The following is a 21,647-nucleotide window of genomic DNA, read 5'->3' on the forward strand; positions in this document are numbered from 1 at the left end:
AGAAAAAAATCCGGACGAATTTCTGGTAGAATTCTCCGAGAAACTCCTCGAGGAAATCCAGGAGTAACTGCTGAAAAAAGGCATGTTCAACTTCTAGAGGAATTTCTAGAGGTATTCCTAGAGATATTTCCGGAGAGATTTATCAAGAAATTCTTGGAGGTACTCCTACAGGAATTAGAGGTATACTACTTAAGAAATGTTTGGAGGAGTTCCTGGAGGAATTGTTGAATAATCACCAAGAGTAATTCCCGAAAAAAATCTTAGAATTCCCGGAAGAACTTGTACAGAAATTCCTGGAGGAATTCCTAGAGTAATTCTTGGAGGAAATCCTAATAGAATTCCCGGCGAGACTATAGGAACTCTTGGAGAAACTTCTAAAGGAAGCCCCGCAGAAACTGCTGGACAAATTACTAAGGGTGGGAACTCGTTCAGGAATTCCCGGAGAAATTCCTATAGGCATATCCGGAAGAACCTCTCGAAGAATTCCAGAACAAACTCTTAGAAAATATACATTTGAATTTTTAAAGGTTCCTAGAGAAACTTCTGGAGGAACTCTTAGAGGCAATCTCAAGAGAGCTCTTTGGGGAATTCCTAGAGAAACTCCTAGAAAAAAAAAGCAATTGAAACTCTTAGAGGAACTCGCGGAGGACCGACTAGAGAAATCCCGAGGAACTCTTTGAGGAACTCCTACAAAGAAATCTCATAGGCACTCGAAAAGCAATTTCTGGAAGAACTTCTTGAGGAATTTCCGGAAGAACCCAAGAAGAATTCCTGGAGACACTCGAAAAGGATTTCACGAAGTAACTTCTAGTGAAATCCCTAGAGAAACTCCAAAGAGTTTCCTTTGGCAGCCCTCGAGGAATTCCCGGGAGAACTTATAGAAAAAATCCTACTTCTAGAAGATTTTCTAGAAGAAACTCCTAGACAATCTCCTAGAGGGATTCCTTGAGGATTTTCTACAGGAAATTTGCGAGGAACTTTGGGCAGAATTCTCGGAGGAACTCCCCAAGAATATCCTGGAGAAGCTCGTAGAAAAAAAAATCTTTTGAACTTCTAGAAATTTTCTGGAATTTCTTGGTTGGGCTCCAAAAGGTATTTCTGGAGACACTTCCCAAGGTATTTCCAGAGGAACTCGTAGAGGTACTCCTAGAGGATTTTTTGGAGGAACACCTTGAGGATTTCCGGGAGGAACTTCTCAAGAAATCTCCTGAAGACTGCCTTGAAAGACTGCCTTGAAGGACACCTTGAGGAATTCGTGGAGGACATCCTAGAGAAATTTCTGAAGGTACTTCAAGAGGAATTCCTAGAGAAATTCTCGAAGGAAATTCATTGAATTTCTAGATGAATTTCCGGATGATAAAAAAATATTCACCGATCCACCCAAAATCATCGGGTATACCATATATGATTCCTATGAAATTCGTAGCTCTCCTAAGAGTCGACGCTTACAGCCGACTAGAGTTTCGAGCAGTTTTATTTTCTCTGTATGTTTGAATGAAATATGTTAAATAAATTTGAATCTATAAAATGTTTCTGTTTTGTTTAAGTTTTGAGAAGATTTAGTTTATTTTCTCTTAGTTTTCCAGGCAAACCTTGAATTGCAATCAATGCAATGCAATGAATGCAAATCAATGCATTTGCTGCTACATAAAATCATTGATTGAGTATTCGAGCAACTTGCTCGAACTGCACGAAATCATTTTCATAGCAACTATTTCGCAGCTACCAAACGCACCTGCCCTGCCAGGACGGCGTTTGTTTATACCGTGCTCTATTGTTCTCCCATCTGCGGGCATCCATCCACAGCCTTCAGCCGGGAGAGTTTTTTTTCTCTTCTGCTTTGTTGGTATCGACTGAAATGAGAAAATTGAGGTCGGTGTGGATCACCGTTTTTGTGGTTGCCAATAATGATTTGAGATCCTACCTTTAGATACAAGAGGTTTGATAAGTCTAACCATTTATGATTGCATGCTGTGATAGTATTTAGTTTTAATATAAATGTAAACACAATGAAATGCTCGATGAAACAATAGTGGAAGTCTTCTCCGACGTCAAGCATAATAAGAAGTAACTCTGCTTGTTATATATAATTCGCCATGCATTTTATTGCTGTATCAATACAATACACTTATTCTTGTTCTACTTCTTCGTAGCTCCCGTCTTTTGTACTCAACCTGCTACTTAGCTTGTAATTGTAAAGCAAATAGCTAAGTGGTTTCTATGATCAATGAATCATTTTCGCATTCTTATATTGTATATGCATGCTAAGATACCCATAGCCTTGGATAACAACGATACTTTATGTAAAGTTTATGTACTGATCAAGAAACGAGCTCAGACACCATCAGTATATTCTTGATGAATACCCGACCTTTTACTGAGTCAGTTATGTTCACATCTTTCATTATTATATTTGTTTACATTATTTTCTTTCTCTGCAAATCTTCTACCATATCCATGTTATAACTTTTGTCACTGAGGACAAAATGAAAACCAGAATGTTGATACAAAACCATCTTGTACAACTTTGGCTATACTGAACCATAAACTCATTTCAAAATAATCCTGGCCACACTGCCAACCCCGAACGAGTGGGACAAGCTGCCTCTCCGAGAGAGCTAAAACGTGCTTTTTCAACGGCAGCACGTGGTAATTTCAAATTTTCAACGGACGAGCTTGACCTCAGACCTTAATATACGAAGACATAAATTTCCTTTAAAAACAAAAGCCTACGCCACTTTTTCAATTCTTTCTAAGCATGGCTGCCGTTCCAAGCGAACAAAACTCATGCAGCCGCCATCAATTTTTATTACCTTTAATCCCAACCCCCTCAAAACAATGATGGAACCAAGTCACCTTGCATGAACGCTACAGCCTTTATTGAAGATTGTTTTTACTAGTTATCCAGTTAGTGCTCAACTTCCGAGCCGATCGGTCGATCTATTCGATAGAGCGAAGTTCGGGAGCCGTTCACGGACTATTCAATATTTTTCGGTATACGCGGTACACGCTGAGTTTTTGAGAATCGCAGTTTTCGCTTCGGCGGGATACGCGATGCCACGCCGCGAAAATACGTTTCGCGTTGATTACTCGCAGTTTCCGCGGCAACTTTCCCATGAAGAAATTCATAAATTCGTGGGGAAGGAACTTGGTTTAACGCGAGAAAATGTGTGCCTACTCCAGCCAAGCAAGCGGCTCGGTTGCACCTTCGTAGAGGTTAACAACCTTGAGCTCGCTGAGAGGATTGTTCGTGACCACGACAACAAACACGAATTCGTCTTTGATGGGAAGACGTACAAGTTGCGTATTCTAATGGAGGATGGAGCAGTGGAGGTACGCTTGTTCGATCTCTCCAACGACGTCAGCAACGTTCACATCGCCGAGTTTCTCGCCGAGTACGGAGATGTGCTCCACATTCGGGACCTTCTCTGGGACGAGCGCTCCGCTTTCGGTGGTGTGAAAACCGGCGTACGCATCGCTCGGATGGTAGTTAAAAAGAACATCCCTTCACTCGTAACGATTCGAGGAGAAGACACGGCGGTGGGTTACAGGGGACAGCGACAAACATGCGTACACTGTCATGAGTTCGTACATGTCGGCATTCCGTGTGTACAAAATAAAAAACTGCTCGCGCAGAAGCTCGTAGCAGACCAATCGTATGCTAATGTTGCGAAACAGCCAGCGCTGTCGAAGTCGAACAATCCAATACCGCAACCTCAACATCTGAATGTCAAACAACACGAGAACCGAGCTTCGCCGCAGTTGAACACGATGCCACCTCCGACAAACAAACAACCCCCTCGAACTCTACCCATCACCCCAATCTCTTCGATCCCAACCACGATCGGCAGTCTATCCACATTGCGTAAAACGGATGAAAACGACACGGACAGCTCGCAAGCCTCTTGTAGCTCGACCAGCACCCGGCGATTGCGTAGTAAACGATCGCCTCCAGGTAAAAAGATGCGACACAACAACGAAGTCAACAGCGAACACGGCCGAGGCTCCGGGGAAGAAATGCAGCAGTAATGGAGCACACCAGCGTGAATATCGGCACAGTCAACATCAATACCATAACAAACGCAACGAAAATCAACGCTCTCCGCACGTTCTTACGCACTACCGACCTGGACATCGTTTTCTTACAGGAGGTAGAAAACGAACAGCTGGTCTTGCCCGGCTACAACATCGTGTGTAATATCGACCATGCAAGGAGAGGTACGGCAATCGCTCTCAAATCCCACATCAAGTTCTCGCACATCGAAAAAAGCCTGGATGGAAGACTGCTAGCTTTGCGCGTGCACAACACCACACTGTGCAATGTGTATGCCCCCTCGGGATCCGCTCTCCGTGCCGAGCGAGAAAGATTTTTCAACAGCACGATAGCTTACTACCTGCGGTTTCGCACCGACCACATCATTCTAGGAGGCGACTTCAACTGTGTGGTTCGGCCGTGCGATGCGACAGGGCCCAACCCGAGCCCCGCTCTTCAAACAACCGTACAACAGCTTCGTCTGCTCGACGTGTGGCAGCAGCTTCGTTCTCGCGAGTCAGGGTATACATACATCACACACAACTCTTCGTCCAGGCTAGATCGGCTCTACGTCAGCGCTGGCCTTCGCAATCAGCTGAGAGCAACAGCTGTTCATGTTTGCTGCTTCTCTGATCACAAGGCGGTCACTGCGAGAATTTGCCTCCCTCTCCCTGATAGAGCACCCGGTCGAGGATTTTGGTCCCTCCGGCCCCATTTGCTGTCCGCCGAAACGATAGAGGAGCTCCAAATACAATGGCAATATTGGACTCGCCAACGTCGCTACTACCCGTCTTGGATGGAATGGTGGCTGTCGTGCGCGAAAACGAAGCTAAAATCATTTTTCCGATGGAAATCTAAACTCGCATTTGATGCCTTCCATCGTGAGCAACAACGCCTATACGGCCAACTAAGGCTAGCGTACGACAGCTACCACCACGATCGCTCCATGCTGGTCACCATCAACCGCGTAAAAGCAGAAATGCTTTTGCACCAACGACGTTTCACTGAAATGTTTGTGCAAATAAATGAAACGTTTGTAGCTGGCGAAGCCCTCTCCACCTTCCAGCTAGGGGAAAGAACGAGACGAAAAACAACAATAGAGCAGCTCCGAAACGAAAGAGGCGATATCATCGACAGCTCCGATGGGATTCGAGATCACATGGTCGAATATTTCACCAACCTCTACACACGGGGAAACGTAGAAGATGTGCAAGGCAGTGGCTTCCAATGCGAACGGGTCATCCCCGAGCAGGACCAGCTCAACACTTCATGCATGAGCGAAATCACATCGGTAGAAATTCTCTCCGCTATTCGATCTAGTGCGTCGAAAAAATCACCAGGTCCCGACGGGTTGCCGAAAGAGTTCTACCTGCGAGCGTTTGATGTGATCCACAGGGAGCTAAACCTAGTGATGAATGAAGCAATCAACTCAAACATTCCGACCAAATTTCTCGATGGTGTGATTGTGCTGGTGAAAAAGCGCGGAGCTGGGGACACCGCTCGTGCGTATAGACCAATCAGCTTAATCAATTATGATTATAAAATCCTCGCACGAGTCCTCAAAATGCGACTCGAAAATGTGATGCGCACCCACAACGTTCTAACCGATTCGCAGAAGTGTTCCAACGGTAGGAGGAATATCTTTCAAGCAACGCTCGCTGTTAAAGACCGAATCGCCCAGCTGAAGCGAAGTAGGCAGTCTGCTAAATTGATTGGGTTCGATCTCGACCATGCTTTCGACCGTGTTGATCGCGGATTTCTTTTGGACACAATGCGTGGCATGGGATTCAACACAGCACTGGTGGACCTATTATCGCGAATAGGAGCTGCCTCGTCGTCTCGTCTTCTCATCAATGGCTTTCTTTCTGAGAGTTTTCCGATCCAGCGGTCGGTGCGACAAGGGGATCCACTGTCTATGCATCTTTTTGTGATTTACCTGCACCCTCTCCTCCAGCGTTTGAAGCAAGTGTGCGGCAGAGATTTGATCGTGGCCTATGCGGACGACATCAGCGCTATTGTTAACAGCGTTGAGAAACTGGATGCGATGCGGGACATATTCCGGCGCTTCGGGCGTGTGTCTGGAGCAGTTCTCAATGAAGGCAAAACAACAGCAATCGACGTTGGGCTTGCGGATGTGCCTCTTAATGTGCCATGGCTGCGAACTGAGAACACAATCAAAATTCTCGGAGTAACTTTTTCAAACTCGGTGCGGGAAATGATCAACTTGAACTGGGACTCAATCGTGACAAATTTCTCCCGGCAAGTTTGGCTTCATTCACAACGCACCCTGACACTACACCAAAAAGTGATTTTGCTAAACACGTTCTTGTCCTCCAGAATGTGGTACATGGCATCACACTTGACTCCGTTAGCGGCACATGTGGCGAAGATAACGGCGACCATGAGAAGGTATTTGTTTCGTGGATCACCTGCGACCATACCAATGCTGCAACTAGCTCGTAGGAAGGAGGACGGTGGGTTAAAACTGCATCTTCCGAGCATGAAATGTCCATCGTTGCTCATCAACAGACATCTGTTAGAGATCGAGTCCCTTCCTTTTTATCATTCCTGCATTAGTCAAGTTAATCCTCTCCCGGCAAATGCCATTTCAAGCCTTCCCTGCCTGAAGTTAATCATTAGCAGCCTTCCAAATTTCCCCCACCAAATCAGACATTACCCCTCCGCCGATCTCATCCACCGCTTCTACGTCGATCAACAGACAGACCAAAAGTGGAAGCAGATCATCCAAACTCCAACTGGGCTCGTATATGGACGAACATTTCGACGCGTGCACTGTTGTCGTCTCAAAAATCAACTCTATACGTGTGGATAAATCAGAAAGTGCCACACCGGCGGCTTCTGTTTAGAATGCGACGATCGGATGGAGAACAATGCTTGTTCTGTGGTGCACCCAGCGAAACAATAGTGCACAAATTTTTCTCCTGTACCAGAGTACAAGCTGCGTGGCGACTACTTCAACGAAGGCTGCTGGTGATAACTGGTCGTCGGCGTTTGTTTGACTGCGAGGAATTATTGAGGCCATCCCTTGAATGGATTTCGACCGTGAATAAAACCATTGTTTTGAAAACGCTAGTTAATTACATTACCTTCATTGTAAATTGTAATGGCAGGGTAGATGTAGATGAACTAAGTTTCCATTTAGAAGTCGATGTTTAACCAATTATGTAAATAATTTTTAATAAGCAAATCGACCAAATAAACGTTTTATAACAAAAAAAAAAAATCTTAAGGCAGATTTGTTCGTCTTAAATGAAACTTATTCGTTTTATACAAGAGTAACAGCCTTTGACAATTGTTTGTTTACGTTTTCGATGCTAGAAAGTTGTCTCTGTACATTTCGCGGTGTTTCGCGTCAAGATGTGCCAATTCTATTTTGTTTCCCTGTATTTTTGCTATTAATAATGAAGTGCAACTTACTACAAAATACACTATTTGGCATGAGCTTGAGCAGAGTCACAGTAAGTACCCATTTCATTTTCGATTCGCATAGCTATGGCCTGTGTGAGAATCTGGTTGAAGGCAGGACGGCAGCAGCCAGCTACTCGCATTTTTGATTGGCCGTAAAATCATTATTTCGTTGACATGATTACTTTTTAGCACAAGAATGGCTAAATTATCAGTGAGCAAACATGTTTATGTGTTTATATTTGCATGGGAACGCGGTTTTTCAACCAATTTGTTACATTCATCATATGGATTGAAAAATAGTTCGTTGTCTTATCATTATTTCGCATAGTTCTTGTTCCAGAGTAATGGCTCTAGCTCAAGAATAGAAGGCTTCAAGAAATTTTTAAAGGAGGATTAGCCAGATGAAATGCACTTGAATAAACGAAGCATAAACTTTTAATAAAATATGTTGATGTTATGTGTTGAAATTAACTTCAAATACACCTTGAAACATATTATAAGATTTAATGCTCTTGTAAATTCAGTTGTTTTATGCGCGAATTTCAAAATTAACTTGAAGATAACTTAAAAACCGCAAACGAACGAAGATTGTTTTCTCTTGATAAAAACAACTATAAATGTTCCATGAATTGGTCATGCTGTGATAAAGCTTCCATAAAAATAATCAAATCTAAAAGGAATTGAAATTGTTACTTGGGAAGCTGTCGTCATACCGCTGCGCTGCTACAGATACATAATATGGATAAGTTAACTTCGTTACTGTACAAGTGTGCAAACCTAGATATCGACAGAGGATTGATTCAAGTCAGATTTCATCCGCTTTGCACTTCAGCGCAATTGTTGTGTCGGGATAGAGTGTAGGGCTCTAACGAAATGACTACCGGTTCTTATTTGATAAGCGTCATTTTTTTCAGTTGAACTTCATATTCATTGATTTGGTGAATTTAATTTAGTTGTCTATGAAATTTGCTTACTATTGATGTTTTTGTTAAAATGACAAAAATAAATCCTTAGAACATCAAGCTACTGAAATGAACTTCAAGGAACTAGAAAGTTCCAACAAAGTTCCGAGTAGCATTTTAAGTAGCTTTCAAGTTCCATGAAGTCCAGATAAAGTTCCGAATGGAAATTTCTGGCTGCTTAAGAGGCTAACAATGAGCCTTACTGGAACTTATGTGCAAAATTCCAGCAAGGCTCATTGTTAGCCTCCTAAACAGCTTGAAAGTTCCGTTCGGAACTTTATCTGAACTTTGTGGAACTTGAAAGTGCCTTTTGTCGTGGGAAGCGGAACTTTTGGTTACTTAGGTTATGCTTTAGCTGTCAGCGGCAGCGTGGAAAAAGCGTTGGCGACAGCGACGCACACGTCTATTCGCAAGGAACCCTTAAACTAGAGTTAAGGGCCATTTAAGAGAATAGTTACATGGTATGGTCATAATTTTTTCTCTCACAAAAAAGTTCACAAACTGTAACCTCTCATAGAGTGCATCAAAAAATCTCAAATTTTGACTGTTTGTCAACGTATTGTATGTGCATCATTTGTACAAAATTGAACTTAATTGGTCAATCTTATGCGAAGGTAGAACCGTTCTGGTAAAGCATTTTTCAGACCACTGAATTTTGAACTATTATATCCCGGAAACCAGTGAACCGAATTGAATGAAATTTTTTGTCTTAAAAATACTGTTTCACCAGAACGGTTCTAACTTCGCGAAAGATTAACCAATCGAGCTCAATTTTGTACCAATGATGCACATTTAACAGATTGACAAACAGTCAAAATAAGAAAGGTTTGATGCACTATATGAAAAGTTACAGCACGATGAACTTTTTGTGGAAAAAAGTTGCCTATCAGAAACATTTTAGCCAGACCCATACTGTTTCCTATTCATATGGGACTGTTTTGCGAGTGGGGGCAGCTTAGTCAAAATACATTTAAATGTGTCAATAAATGAAGAGAATAAATTCTTGTTGAAAACAAATAAAAATAAAAGACACCGTATAAGTAAGCCTCCACGGTACCTTAGAAATTTGGCTCTAGCTTCTCTAGTGAAACCATATGATTCATTAATCATCCTACTCTGTATACTAATGTATGTAAGCAGTTGAGCACATCTCTTCCAGCAGCTGGTATCAGGTTTCACTGTCATGTTGCTCTCCTATCTCGATTTGGGTCAAACTATTCGTATCCGATCTGGATGAAGCTCGTTCAGACTCCAAACCGTGAACGCCATTTAGTCATGGCCAAATCGTTCGAAAAGTGGTACGCTTTTTTGGTGCTGCTCCTACTGCCCGGGGAATTTGTAGCTGCTGATGGCGGCGGTTTCGAAAGCACCATTCAATACGCAGTTTTCAATAGGTATGTGAGATGGAACCAACGAGTCTAAGTTTATCATTTACTCTCGATTCCAAAATTTTAGGGAATCTCAAAAATTGATCTACTTGACCGATGACGACGACGGTTTCACCGACAATGGTTGCAAACCGAACGAACCGTTTGCCATCGTAATCCACGGATGGCGAGACAGTGCCACCAAGGATTGGGTCGTTGACCTGCTTTCGAATTTGACGACCTACCGCCCGGGATGCACCATGTTCATGAGTTACGGAAACGACAGCCAAAAGATGAACTACTTCCGGGATCTGTATCCAAATTTTGATCTGCTGGCCAGCTCTTTGACTCAGTATCTTCGACGGGTGGAAGCTGTTGGGTTCGATCCCGATGATGGGTACCTCTTTGGATTCAGCTTTGGTGCGAACCTAGCGTTGGAAGCCGGTCGAAGGTTTGGCTTACAGCGGCTTGGGAGAATTGATGGTAATAATTCAATCATTTCAATTACAACTTGATCTTAAAGTCGATGATCGTTGCAGTGTGTGAACCAACAGGAGTGCGATTCGACAACGACAAGCGATACTTCCTGTTGGACCCCAAACTGGCTGCCAAACAGGTTCAGTGTATCCATACGAGCAACAATTTGGGGACACAACGGCGCGATTGTCACGTCAGTTGGAGTATGGGCATTTGTGGACGGGAACAATCAGCAGCGGGTCCATTTCCGAAGGGATCCCATGGACTGTGCGTGCATTTCTACAACAGTGCTTTTTCGCATCGCTTCTATGCCGTTCCCAAGCCGAAGAACTGCAAATCAAATAGGTTTGCAGCCACTTGGCCGGTGGGATTCCGAATGGGGTACTTTTGCGAAATGGAGAGGTCTAGGTGGGTAACTTTGCCTTATCGATAGGAATAGTTGGTTAACATACTTTTTCTTTACAGCAAAGTATATGGCGAGCTGTTTGCCGAGACGACGAAGAAATATCCGTTTACAGATAAGAAGTAATCGCAGTTGCAAGAAATTTCATGAATATTGTTGAACATGATAACATGAATAAAGTCGTGTATTTGTCACCCTGAAGCCTACATATTATTGCTTGAGCCTACACATCTTGAGTTTGAGCTTGTTTGACAAATAGCAAATGGGGAGCGGACCTGCACAGCAAAAAAATCTGAATATTAATCGTAGCGTAAATCCAAAAACAATGTAGACTTAACTCATGTAAACGGTATTTAAACTTAAATTTACAGCGTATGACATTGACATGTTCATGTTTTCTTATTATCGTAAATATTCAACGTTTGTTTAGTTAATGTAGCCGCTCAAAACTAAACATGCGCCGAATTTCTTTTACGTTTACATCATCGAACCAACAACTTTACATGAGATGCGTGTAAAGTTGATTACTTGACAATTCAACATGGCGTCAACGTAAACAAACCGTCCGTCGTCGCATCCGGCCGAGCTTGAATAATCTTCTCCAGCTTTGTATTGATTTTTTTCTCCGAAAGAACAAGCTTTCTTGGTAAGTTTTTACTTGATGAGTAATAAAATGATAATAACAACATAGAATCAATTCTGTTTCAGACAAAACCGAAGGAGTGTGCAAGGAATTGAAACATTTGCAACGGCGGCAGCAGCAGTGGCAGCAGCAGCTAAGTGGTTTTTCAATTTCATCCGGAATATGTTTCGTGGCTGATTTTCTCGGTGGATCTCTACGAAAGATGTATTGCAAGGAAACGAAAGGATCAAAGATGTGATAGGTATTTTCTGTTGGATAACATGGATCTAGGAACCCAGGAACGCGCTGCGGAACAAGTGTTTAAAATGCAAAATAACGTTTTCTTTCACACGAACTGTATCCATAATTTGTGTTCTTTATATAATCCTAACAAGTATAATATATTAACGAATAAATATGGTAGTCCAGTGCAAATTTAGGTTGTTTTTATTTTGGATGAATGAAGAAATCAGATACCTGTCGCCGCCAATATATGTAGGTTGTAAAATTTATCCAAGATATGAAATTTACATGACTGCTGTACACAAATGAAACAAATAATAATATATCATGTAATAGTACAGGAAATACCACGCTCCAATTATGTGCATGATATATCATGTAAATGTACGTGAATTTTTCGAACTGTGTGGTGTGATGGTTAGAACACTGGGCTATCACGCCGAGGACCTGGGATTGAATCCCACTCCTGACAAACTCACAAAATGTGAATTCTTCCTTCGGAAGGGAAGTAAAACGTGGGTCCCGAGATGAACTACACACTACGAAAAAATCAAAATTACTCGTGACGTAACTTTACTGCACAGAACATAAACAGTTTAATGTCGTAAATTTACTGGTCTTTTGACTTAATTATACGTCATTCTTGTAAAATTGAGTTCAATGTGACGTAAACAATGTGTGAATCGTGAGGCATTACGTTTCATATGACGAAAAATCTAGTTTAATGTGACAGAAAATTACGTCACTTGGGCGTTCAAACTTATGTCATATGTGTCGCTTTTATATGTGCATTCAAAGTGACGCAAATTTACATGATTTTTTCTAAGTGTGCCTAGGGCTAAAAATCTCGTTAATACAGATGCAAAAAAATAGCAAATGCTGAAAATAAAAGCGCTTCATAAAAAATAAACATATGTTCCACAAAATTCTGCAATGTTACCTATAAATAAAACATGTTTTCCGAAGGTGAGTTTATCGTCGATCCTCAACCCCAAGTATTTAACAAAGTGCTTCGAATGGATCTTTCAATCGCCTACACCACCGACTCTCGGTTGTTCACATCCACCGCCTCAGTTTTACGGTGAGCCAATTTTAGTTTCCTGGATTCCATCCACTCCTCCACAACCATAAGTAGTCAATTTCACTCCTGAGGTTATATGAAGCACTTCCGACCCATCTATGAGTCGTACTATTTTATCTCGATTCTGGAAGTAACTTACGCTATTGAATGCATTCCTTACATCTAGTGTCACTACTACACAGAAGCGAGTCCCCCTCTTACGCTGGAGCGCTATTTCGACAGTCATTGTAACCGGAAAGACAGCGTCTACAGTCGACCTCCCCTTCCGGAAACCGAACTGTCTGCTCGAGAGGCTATGCACACCCTCTATGTGTTCATTCTATTGAGGATGATCTTTTCCTAGCACCTTCCTTGCCGTGTCGATCAAGCATATTGTTCTATATGCCGACAGGTCTCTGGGTGGTTTCCCGCTTTTGGCAAAAGAACCAGACTCAGCCTCTTCCAAACTCTTAGGAAAACTTCCTCGTTCAGGCATTTCTGTATGGCAGACCTGAACATCTTGCGAGCCTCTGCAATAGCCACTGGCCTTATTGGCCAATAACCAATCTGGCCTTCAAAGGTTCGGAACTCCGTTAGGACCTGGGGTCTTACCTACGGTAAAGGACATTGCTATCCCCGCAATTTCCACATCGGTGACCTTCTTCTCATCACCAGCCCCAGTCAAAGGATTACGACGCGGAAAAAGCCCCTCGATGATCTCCTACAACATCTCTGGAGATTGCTCGCTAGGAACCATTACACCCGCTATTACCACCGGCCAGTTCAGCATCTGCATGAATTGCTTGTTTGGCCACCGCGGAGGCGCATAACAGCTACAGAAGAATACCCGGCTTACTTGGGGACCACGAAGCCCTCATAGGTAGTAGACACCAACTCCTGGACGGGGTATTTACCCGTCGTCCATATCGCCGCCATTTTTCTGGTCCCATCCGCGACCCAGTTGCCGTTGCCGGCGGGTACTCGGTATGGGTCCGATATGATGGCGATATCCATCCTCCACTCAGAAACCACCTGACAAAGCAGTCGCTGAGTCGCATCACAGTGGTTCAGGTTCAGCTACGTTACCTGTACTGTGATTTGTTCACTGCGGCTTTCTTGAAAGCCGGGCACTTTGGACCACCCGTTGGATGCCTGTTGTTCACGGATTTCCCGGTACAAATCAGACAAATGGGGGCACTCATGCAGCCTTGTGCCTTCTTCCTTGTGGCCTTCGGCGCCGCATCTCCTACACAGTTTGTTCCTGTCAGGGCCTTTGCCTTTGCAGTCCCATGACTTGTGTCCTGGTTCCAGACACCTAAAACAAACGTCAGTTTACATACACACCAGCATGGCCTAAATCCTTCCTCATGTCCTCCCTACTTTAACGGACTTTTTACGGACTTTTTAACGTCCGCCACAGGTAGCTGAACCAAAGCTACCTGTGTCCCTGCCGGCTCCTTCCGTAAACTAACGGCTGCGGTTGCCACCTGCACTTCGTACTGTTGCCGCAGTGCCGTGACGAGCTATTCCACTTCGGTGACCTCGTCTAGGTTTTTCGCCATCAGAGTCGCCTCTTGAGTGAGAGTCCTCACCTCTACCCCTTCGTCGTGAAACTCTCTCGGCGGACTTTTGTAGGTGGCGCCCTAGCGCTCCTTATCGCGCTTCAGCTCTAGAATCAACTCACCTGTACGAGTATGTCTGATACCGCGCACGTCGGCCGGCTTCCAGATACACAAGTTTAGCGTTGCTGCGCATCGCCTTCAAGACATCCGAGCACTCCGACTGTTTGGTCTTGATGACAAGCGCGTCGCCTTTCTCGCGCTTGGCAACTACTCTTTGACGTCCCTAGCTTCCTAGACATGTGGTTTTATCTTCTTCTTCCACTCGACCTTCATCCAAGGGGGGTCCTCCCCTTAGTTCACCCTACTCTGTGGTTGCTGAGGGCCTAACAACGGTCGTAACCCTTTGTTCCCATCCATTCGGGACGGGCCAGCCTTTTAGGTCCACCCTTCCCAGCTTTCCGGGACACCTGGCTGGGGTCCGACTTGCGGGCATTACTGCCGACATTCGATGTTAGTATCCTTCTAGCCTTGCAGGCCCCGCTTCTGTGAGTGCTTGCTTATCACCACATCTTATGAACTACCAGCGAAAGCGAAGGCCTTCGTCTGGGTAGACTTCGTAACCTTTACTTTCACCGGTTCCGCCGCTGCTGCAGTCTTCATGAATCTCACGTGATCCGGCTTGGCATCGTACATAGACTTACATAGTCGCAACAGGGCCGTTTTTAGGTCCTTACTTATGTTGGACTTCGTGGACGCAAAGTCGATGATCTTGCCAAACTGCTGCTCAGCCACCTCGATTGCGGGCAGTCCTCTTTTTTGGTTGATTGCCCTCAACAATCACGCTCCGTCCAGTATTTCCATTGACTTGCTTAAAGAGGAGTGGGTCGGAGCTCACACGCTGGAGCTGCCTGCGCAGCTTCCCGCTCATACTTCCTCACTTCTCTTGCGGAGGGGTTAGCCTCTTCACTTCCTCCTTGATTTGATTTTTATTATTAGAGTTTTTCATGTTTAATCCCATGCGTAGTACGGAAAAAAAGGTCCACCACGCCAGAGCCCACAGCACAGAAATACTGTGGAGGTGCCCAGGTACCCCACAGGCTCTGTTAACGATCGAGCATTTTTTCATCCCCTCGATCACTCATTCCTCGGCACGGGTCGCTTGACACTTTGAATAAGGGGTTAGTGTTAGTAGTCCTATTCTTAGCCGGCGACTACGTGGCTGACTCACAAACGGAGGGAGGGGGGGGGTTCCTCATGCCCCGGGACTATAATCCCTGTTTTGTTTATGGTAAGGTACACCGGGGCAAGATGAAACAGCGGGTTAACATGAAGTTATCCAATGATAGTGAACAGCTTGAATGTCATAACACATAGTTTTTGATTCAAACTATCTTTTAACGGAAGAAACATTTCTAAAATGTATTGAAAACTATTTCAAAACTTCGCGTTTCAACTTGCCCCGGTGTACCTTATATGTGTGTATGTTTTTTTTACTCCCAACCTCCCCAGCAGAGAAAACCGATTGGAAAAACTCTGTTACACCTAGATGCTCCGATCCCCCTGGTATCACTGATGCGACTGCTTCAGGGGAGGCAATACGCTTATTGTCGCTTATAAACAGTGCTTCTCGTCTGTGCACTTCCTCTTCAAGCGATCCCAGCTTGCTGGTCGCTTCTCCACTTCCTCTGCAACTCCGTCATCATTTTTATGACTGCCCTGCTGATCGCATTCCATGTCTCTTCAGTACGGCACATCTCGTCGACGACGTTGTCCACGCTTAATGCCGGCATCGATCTTCTTACCGCATCGAATCTGGGGCAGATGAACACCACGTGCTCCGGTGTCTCTTCCACGTTCTCGCACCCCGGGAAGAAGGGCGAAACGGCATGGCCAAACCGATGCAGGTACTGCCTGAAGCTGCCGTGACCAGACAAAAACTGGGTTAGGTGGAAGTTCACTTCTCCATGCTTCCTGTTCACCCAATTACCGCAGTATCGAAGATGATACGCTCGCTAGAAACCGCCTCTTGCTGCTTTTCGGGTCACCGGTTTTTGGCATAATCCTCGACAGTGCGTTGATCGCCTTCGCCGCCTTTCCACAGGCGTAGTCGACGTGAGTGTTAAAGTTTAGCCGATTGTCGATCATCAAACCCAGGTGCTTCAGTTTTTGCTTCGACACCACTGCGTGTTCTCCGACGGAGATTTCTACTCGCTGCACTGACTTGGAGTTGCTTACCAATAGCACCTCCGTTTTGTGGAGGGCATCTTCAACTTGACTTCATTCATCCAGTTTTCGATTATACCGATCGATTCTGCCGCCAACATTTCTACCTCCTCCGGAGACTCGCCTGTTACTGATAAGACGATATAGTCCGCAAAGCCCACGAGCACGGCATCTGTGGGTAGCTGTAGCGTAAGCACTCCGTTGTACGTAGCGTTCCACAGCGTTGGCCCGAGGATGGAGCCTTGTGGAACTCCCGCCGTCACTTTCATCATCCTCTGCCCAGCTTCAGGGTCGTACACTAAGACTCTGTTCTGGAAGTAGCTTTTCATGATCCGACACAGGTTGTCTGGAATCCGCATTCTGTGCAGCGCTACGGCAATGGCCTCCCAGCTGGCGCTATTGAACCAGTTCTTGACGTCAATTGTACCGGTTTCCTCTCCTCTTCTGTTTGGACGCCTTCTCGGCCCTCTCCAGGACCGTCCGGATAGCATCCACCGTCGACTGCATCTGTGACAGTCCATGCTCTCCTTCTGTGAACGGCACCAGCCTGTTAAGGATGACCTTCTCTAGCATCAAGTGTGTCCAGCAGGCATATCGGCCTATACGATGCTGGATCCCCCGGCGGTTTTCCTGGCTTTGGCAGTAAAACCAGTTTCTGTACCTTCCATATGTCTGGAAAGTGACCTTCTTCCAAACATTTCTGCATCACCATCCTGAACATATCGGGGTAAGCTAGGACCGCCGTGTATATGTATGTGTGTATGTATGTATGTCTGTGTACAAAAAAAGGTACTCACTTTTAAGGAATTTCCTATTAACCGATTTTTTGGATTTCAGCACGAAGCGAACCGAAATTTTCCCGCATTGTTTACTATTAAAAATGGTCCAGATCGATTAAGGCGTTTCGGAGTTATGGCCATTTCTTGATCACTGGCCAGCACCACCGGTAGAACTGGCCGTATACGTATATAAAATTGAACCAAGCCCCATCATGCGACACATCAAACTGCGCCGATTTTTGTAGCCTTTAACATGGTTTTCGAATTTTGGGCGAAAATCAACACTGGGAGACCAGAAATTCTACGATGTCGACCCGAAATTCAAGATGGCGGCTAGATATTCAAGATGCCGGCTGTTTAATAGAGTTTTAGGCTTGTAATATGGGTATATTTGGAGAAGATGTCCGGAGTTCAAAAATGATGCCCAGAATATCCAACATGGTTTTTTTTATGAACAGTTTAAATGATCTGATGCCATGAAATAGATTTTTGATAGACGTATGAATGTGCGATAATCATCAACATGTCACTTGAGTTTTGTTAAAATGGGGTTTCGAAGGCATGAGAAAGGCGCCATTACCGCTAGGTAGATTAATTAGGGTTTCAAAGTTCCAAAGAATTCTACACAGAATTATGTGGAGTAGTTGTTTCTACAAAACAGTTATTATTTTGAACACAGAGACTGTTTGCTATCTCGCAATATAAACGGTAAATTTAATTGGACTAGTTCAAATTTAATATCCAACCAACCAATTTTCGTGTTCCGAATCGTTGATTCGTAATGAATGTGATATGTGATTTGCTGATGGACAACCACATTGCACTGGTTTGCCCTGGCACCAGGCAGTGTTTTCTTGGTGTCATAGCATTTTATATGAAATAGTTTTGCTGTCATTTTTTGCCACCCCTACAGAAATCGCACGTCGAAACTGCAATCCCAGTCCTCAAACGATGCAACCGCGCATAAACATACATGAGCGAACCGAAACCAATTAATTAAGATGAATTTTCCAGTTGCATTCGTTGCGGTTGCCGTTGCGCATCCGAGTGGCAAACTCATGTGATGTGACTACCACCGCACAGCAAAATTATGGAAACATAATTATCGAACCAATTGCGGTGTCGGAGGTCTATGTGCGTGCATTTACTAGGTAGGTAGGTAGGTACTCACTTTCATAGTATCCATCCGGGCAGATCTGCAGGCACACGGCCAAATCGGTAACGTACAGATGGGCCGGGGCGCAGGTCAAACAACTATCCTGGCCGGCTCCGGCGCACGTTTCGCAGGACTCGTGGCACGGCCAGCAAACGCCACCCTGGTTGGGGAAGCTTCGCGGCGGACACCGGCTCACACAGGTACTGTTCGGGATGAAATGAAGGGAAAAACGTGTGGATATGTTTGATTAATGGTGGCTTGAAACTGTTGCGTGCCCCTGGACCAGGAGGGTGTACTTACTTATCCAGACGGTAGTGTTTGCAGGCCACACATTGAGTAGGCCCCTTTCCGTAGCATCCCTGCGAGTCGCACTCGGGATCACAGTCGTGCAGTACGACTAGTTTGTTGTTCGAATCGGCCATGACATTCTCCCGCTGCGCCGTTGGGATATTGTGTCCATTTAGGGTGGTTACTGTTTTGTCGATGCTGCTGCCAGCTCCACTGAACAGGAACGGATAGCTCATCGAGTTTGAGTAGATGTCCGACTGGTAATAGTTCCCAGCACCGCTGAGAGCCGGTTGATTGATGTCTGTTTCTGTCGGGAACACAAATGGATTCACATTGCCGTAGTTGGCGATGGAACCACGTTGGGCTTCGTTCTTCAGCCGGATGGGATTTGAATCGGTGCCGTAGAAGATAAGCTGCCACTTGGAGAGAATGCCAGATTGGCTGACTCGTCTACGTCCACCGTTTAGAATTTGCAGTGTCCATCGACCCTCGGCCTTCTCACCCCAGAAGTGAACGCTAAGGAATGGCCAATCGTCGAAGTTCGACTTGGTGACATCACGCGGTCTTTCGAATAGCAGAGTGCTGGTAGTTCCCATCGGGGACGTCAGAAGGATGCGAAGGTTCCCCCGAGGGAAGAATCGAAGAGTGATTTTACATTGGACGTGTTCCAGAAAGCGGACTTCATTGACAGTTCCGGCGCAGCCGTTGACGTCCATGTGAGTTTGCAGAGTGTATCCAACCGATCCCTCAATGGGTCGGTCTTCGTTGATTTCTCGTGATTTACAGATGTGCTGCGGAGGCACGCTCGTCCACTGTTCTGCCAGGCTGACCATCGATCCAGCGTCCATCAGACCGTAACCGAACTTGTGGCTGACTTTCCTCTTCACTCCGTTCAGAATCCAACCAGATTCCTTCTCGAGTGGTTCTGGCCGGGAGGTCAACACTACCAGATATTGCATGTCTCGCCAAGTTAGGGATGGATTGGCTTCAAGTGCCAGAGCGGCGATACCCGCGGCCAATGGAGCTGATGCCGACGTTCCCGTATGTTCGACCGTACAAATACGGTCTGGTCGAAGCGATCCATCCATGTCAACAGTGGCAACGCTCTTGTCGTGTCCTGGTGTACCCGAACTGTAAGTCGTCGCAAGCGTCGACGAACATTCCTCCAAGTACCAAGGTTTGTAACTACGGAACAAAAACGGATTCAAATTAAAATTGTTTCAATTGAATTTCCCACTAGACAAACTCACCCTCCCTGAGTGGCACTGGAAATCGAAAGAGTGAAAATCGAGTTGGTGTAGCCGTCGCAGTTGCAGCTATCAGTGTAACGGCCTCCGTTACCCGAGGCCCAGATGAAGATCGAACCCTTGCCTTGCCGACCGCTGGTCACACCGAAAATGAATGCCCGCCGAGCCAGCGGACCGGGTCCGTCCACGGTTGACCCGTCGTCTTCCGGTCCCCAGGATGCACTGTAGATGTGAATGTGGTCCGGATTCAGACCCAGAGCTTTGGCTTCCACGGCATCGTTTACGGTTCCGTCCAACATGCGAACTCCTGTGGAGGAAAGAAAAGAAACAAAATACATTTAAAGAGAGAACAATTATATCAATGGTTATTTTGTGCGTAAAATTTTCAGTTCAATCAATTTAGAATACCTCCTGATCCATCTGAGCTGGTCATCAAAGCACAGAGAAATCGAAGGCTGAGAAAATCCTTGTCGAACAACATAATCAGAAATTCACCGAACCATCCCCAAAACCCGTGTATTTCCTACTTTCAAATCGTACAAACAAAATTCACCATCATCGATCACCCGGCGAGTGCGCATCACGCCACTCGCTGCCATTCGGCTCACTGAACCGATTAGTTATTTATCCGGCAAACGTGAAAATTTTCTCCGAATCAATTAATCATCGCGGCCTCCCCCCACCGAACCAACGCCGCCAGCGCCGCGTCACGCCGCGCCAACCCATCCGACTCGACAGCCGATGACGACAAGAACAACCAAATGGTTCTGCCTGCGGTACTGGTTCTGGGTGCTGTAAACACAAAGCGGAACCTGCCATCCAGCCAGTAGTGCAGCGATTCTTTCATCTCCGCCCCTCTCGGCCCTGACCACGACCAAGAAGACCGCAGAGATAACTCTTTCCCATGAATCATCGTGCGCGCGTGGGTCCAATCATTAGTCTTCCGCCGAGCGATTGACAGATGTACAACGATGATCAATTTCTAAATTGCGGTGGTTGGTCGCTAGAAGCGGTGAAGAGGGGTGGAGGTGGTCGGGGAACTTTTCTCAAAGCTTAAGAAAATAAACGATTTCATTTGTTTCTACAAAAAAAGAACAAAACAAACGTTCTAGAACTGAAATGAGCCATTTTACGAAACGACACCAATATTAATGATGATATTGATATTCACGTGTTAGGACGCCACCTCCTGTCAAAATTTCATTAACAAAATTGGCCCATAAATGGACTACACATGTCACCCACGAAGTCATATTGTACAAATCCAAAAAATGTCCCAAAAATATAAAAAAACGGCAAAATAAAGTGTTTGTTAACAATGCATGGAAGAGGTTAAGGTGTGAAGCAGAATCGCGCATCGATTTATCCCGGGCAGAAGATAATAGCAAAAGAAGATCACATTTTGGCATTAAAATTAAATAGCTAAAAGGCAGAATTTGTTATTGTTAATGTGTTTTTTTGGGAATTAGAGTTAAAGAACAAAAATAAAAATAAAAAACTGACTTTGTACCGGAAAACAACTCAATAATAACAAACTTTACCATTATTAGAACAAATCAAGGAGAACATATTTTTAAATACGGAATAACTGAATCAGTTGTAATTAAGTTATTTGAAACAAAGTAAGCACAATATAAGTCATTTGAAAAAAAAATGTTGTCCTAAAGATTAGAGAAAACTGTGTAATATTTTTTCCTTGGTTTGATTTTATAAAATCATAACTTAGGATTTAGTAATTACCTGGAGAAAAGTCAGGTATTGATTATGTTCTTTTTGCTCTTACTCCCAATAAAACC

At 44.7% G+C, this 21,647-nt stretch overlaps 2 protein-coding genes across 4 annotated transcripts in view; one reads left to right on the forward strand and one right to left on the reverse strand.

Moving 5' to 3' along the window:
• The window catches only part of LOC109408491 (furin-like protease 2), a 1,190,934-nt gene that overhangs the window by 83,131 nt on the left and 1,086,156 nt on the right, over positions 1-21,647 (reverse strand). For both annotated transcript variants that reach the window (XM_062857325.1, XM_062857326.1), the window contains exons 7-9: positions 19,855-20,158; positions 18,617-19,789; positions 18,332-18,519 (exon numbers count right to left, since the gene is read on the reverse strand). In XM_062857325.1, the coding sequence (XP_062713309.1) occupies positions 18,332-18,519; positions 18,617-19,789; positions 19,855-20,158 (1,665 nt within the window). The remainder of the gene's footprint in view (positions 1-18,331; positions 18,520-18,616; positions 19,790-19,854; positions 20,159-21,647) is intronic.
• On the forward strand, positions 8,738-14,942 carry LOC134290554 (probable phospholipase A1 magnifin). Of its 2 annotated transcripts, XR_009998889.1 has the most exons (5): positions 8,738-9,818; positions 9,880-10,274; positions 10,331-10,676; positions 10,734-11,317; positions 11,380-14,942. XR_009998889.1 is itself a non-coding variant. In XM_062857714.1 (4 exons), exons 1-4 carry the CDS (start codon positions 9,658-9,660, stop codon positions 10,795-10,797), a joined length of 966 nt encoding a protein of 321 aa, XP_062713698.1. In that variant the 5' UTR covers positions 8,738-9,657; the 3' UTR covers positions 10,798-14,942. The 2 variants fall into 2 exon arrangements, 1 of the variants encoding a protein (XP_062713698.1); XM_062857714.1 differs by having other exon boundaries at positions 10,734-14,942.

The sequence above is a fragment of the Aedes albopictus genome, chromosome 3 (genome assembly GCF_035046485.1).
Source record: "Aedes albopictus strain Foshan chromosome 3, AalbF5, whole genome shotgun sequence".
Classification (NCBI taxonomy): Eukaryota; Metazoa; Arthropoda; class Insecta; order Diptera; family Culicidae; genus Aedes; species Aedes albopictus.

Coding starts and splice junctions, on each gene's coding strand:
- LOC134290554 (XM_062857714.1), top strand. CDS start 9,658: ATGAAGCTCGTTCAGACTCCAAACCGTGAACGCCATTTAGTCATGGCC. Junction 9,819..9,879: donor CAATACGCAGTTTTCAATAG/GTATGTGAGATG, acceptor CCAAAATTTTAG/GGAATCTCAAAAATTGATCT. Junction 10,275..10,330: donor GCGGCTTGGGAGAATTGATG/GTAATAATTCAA, acceptor TGATCGTTGCAG/TGTGTGAACCAACAGGAGTG.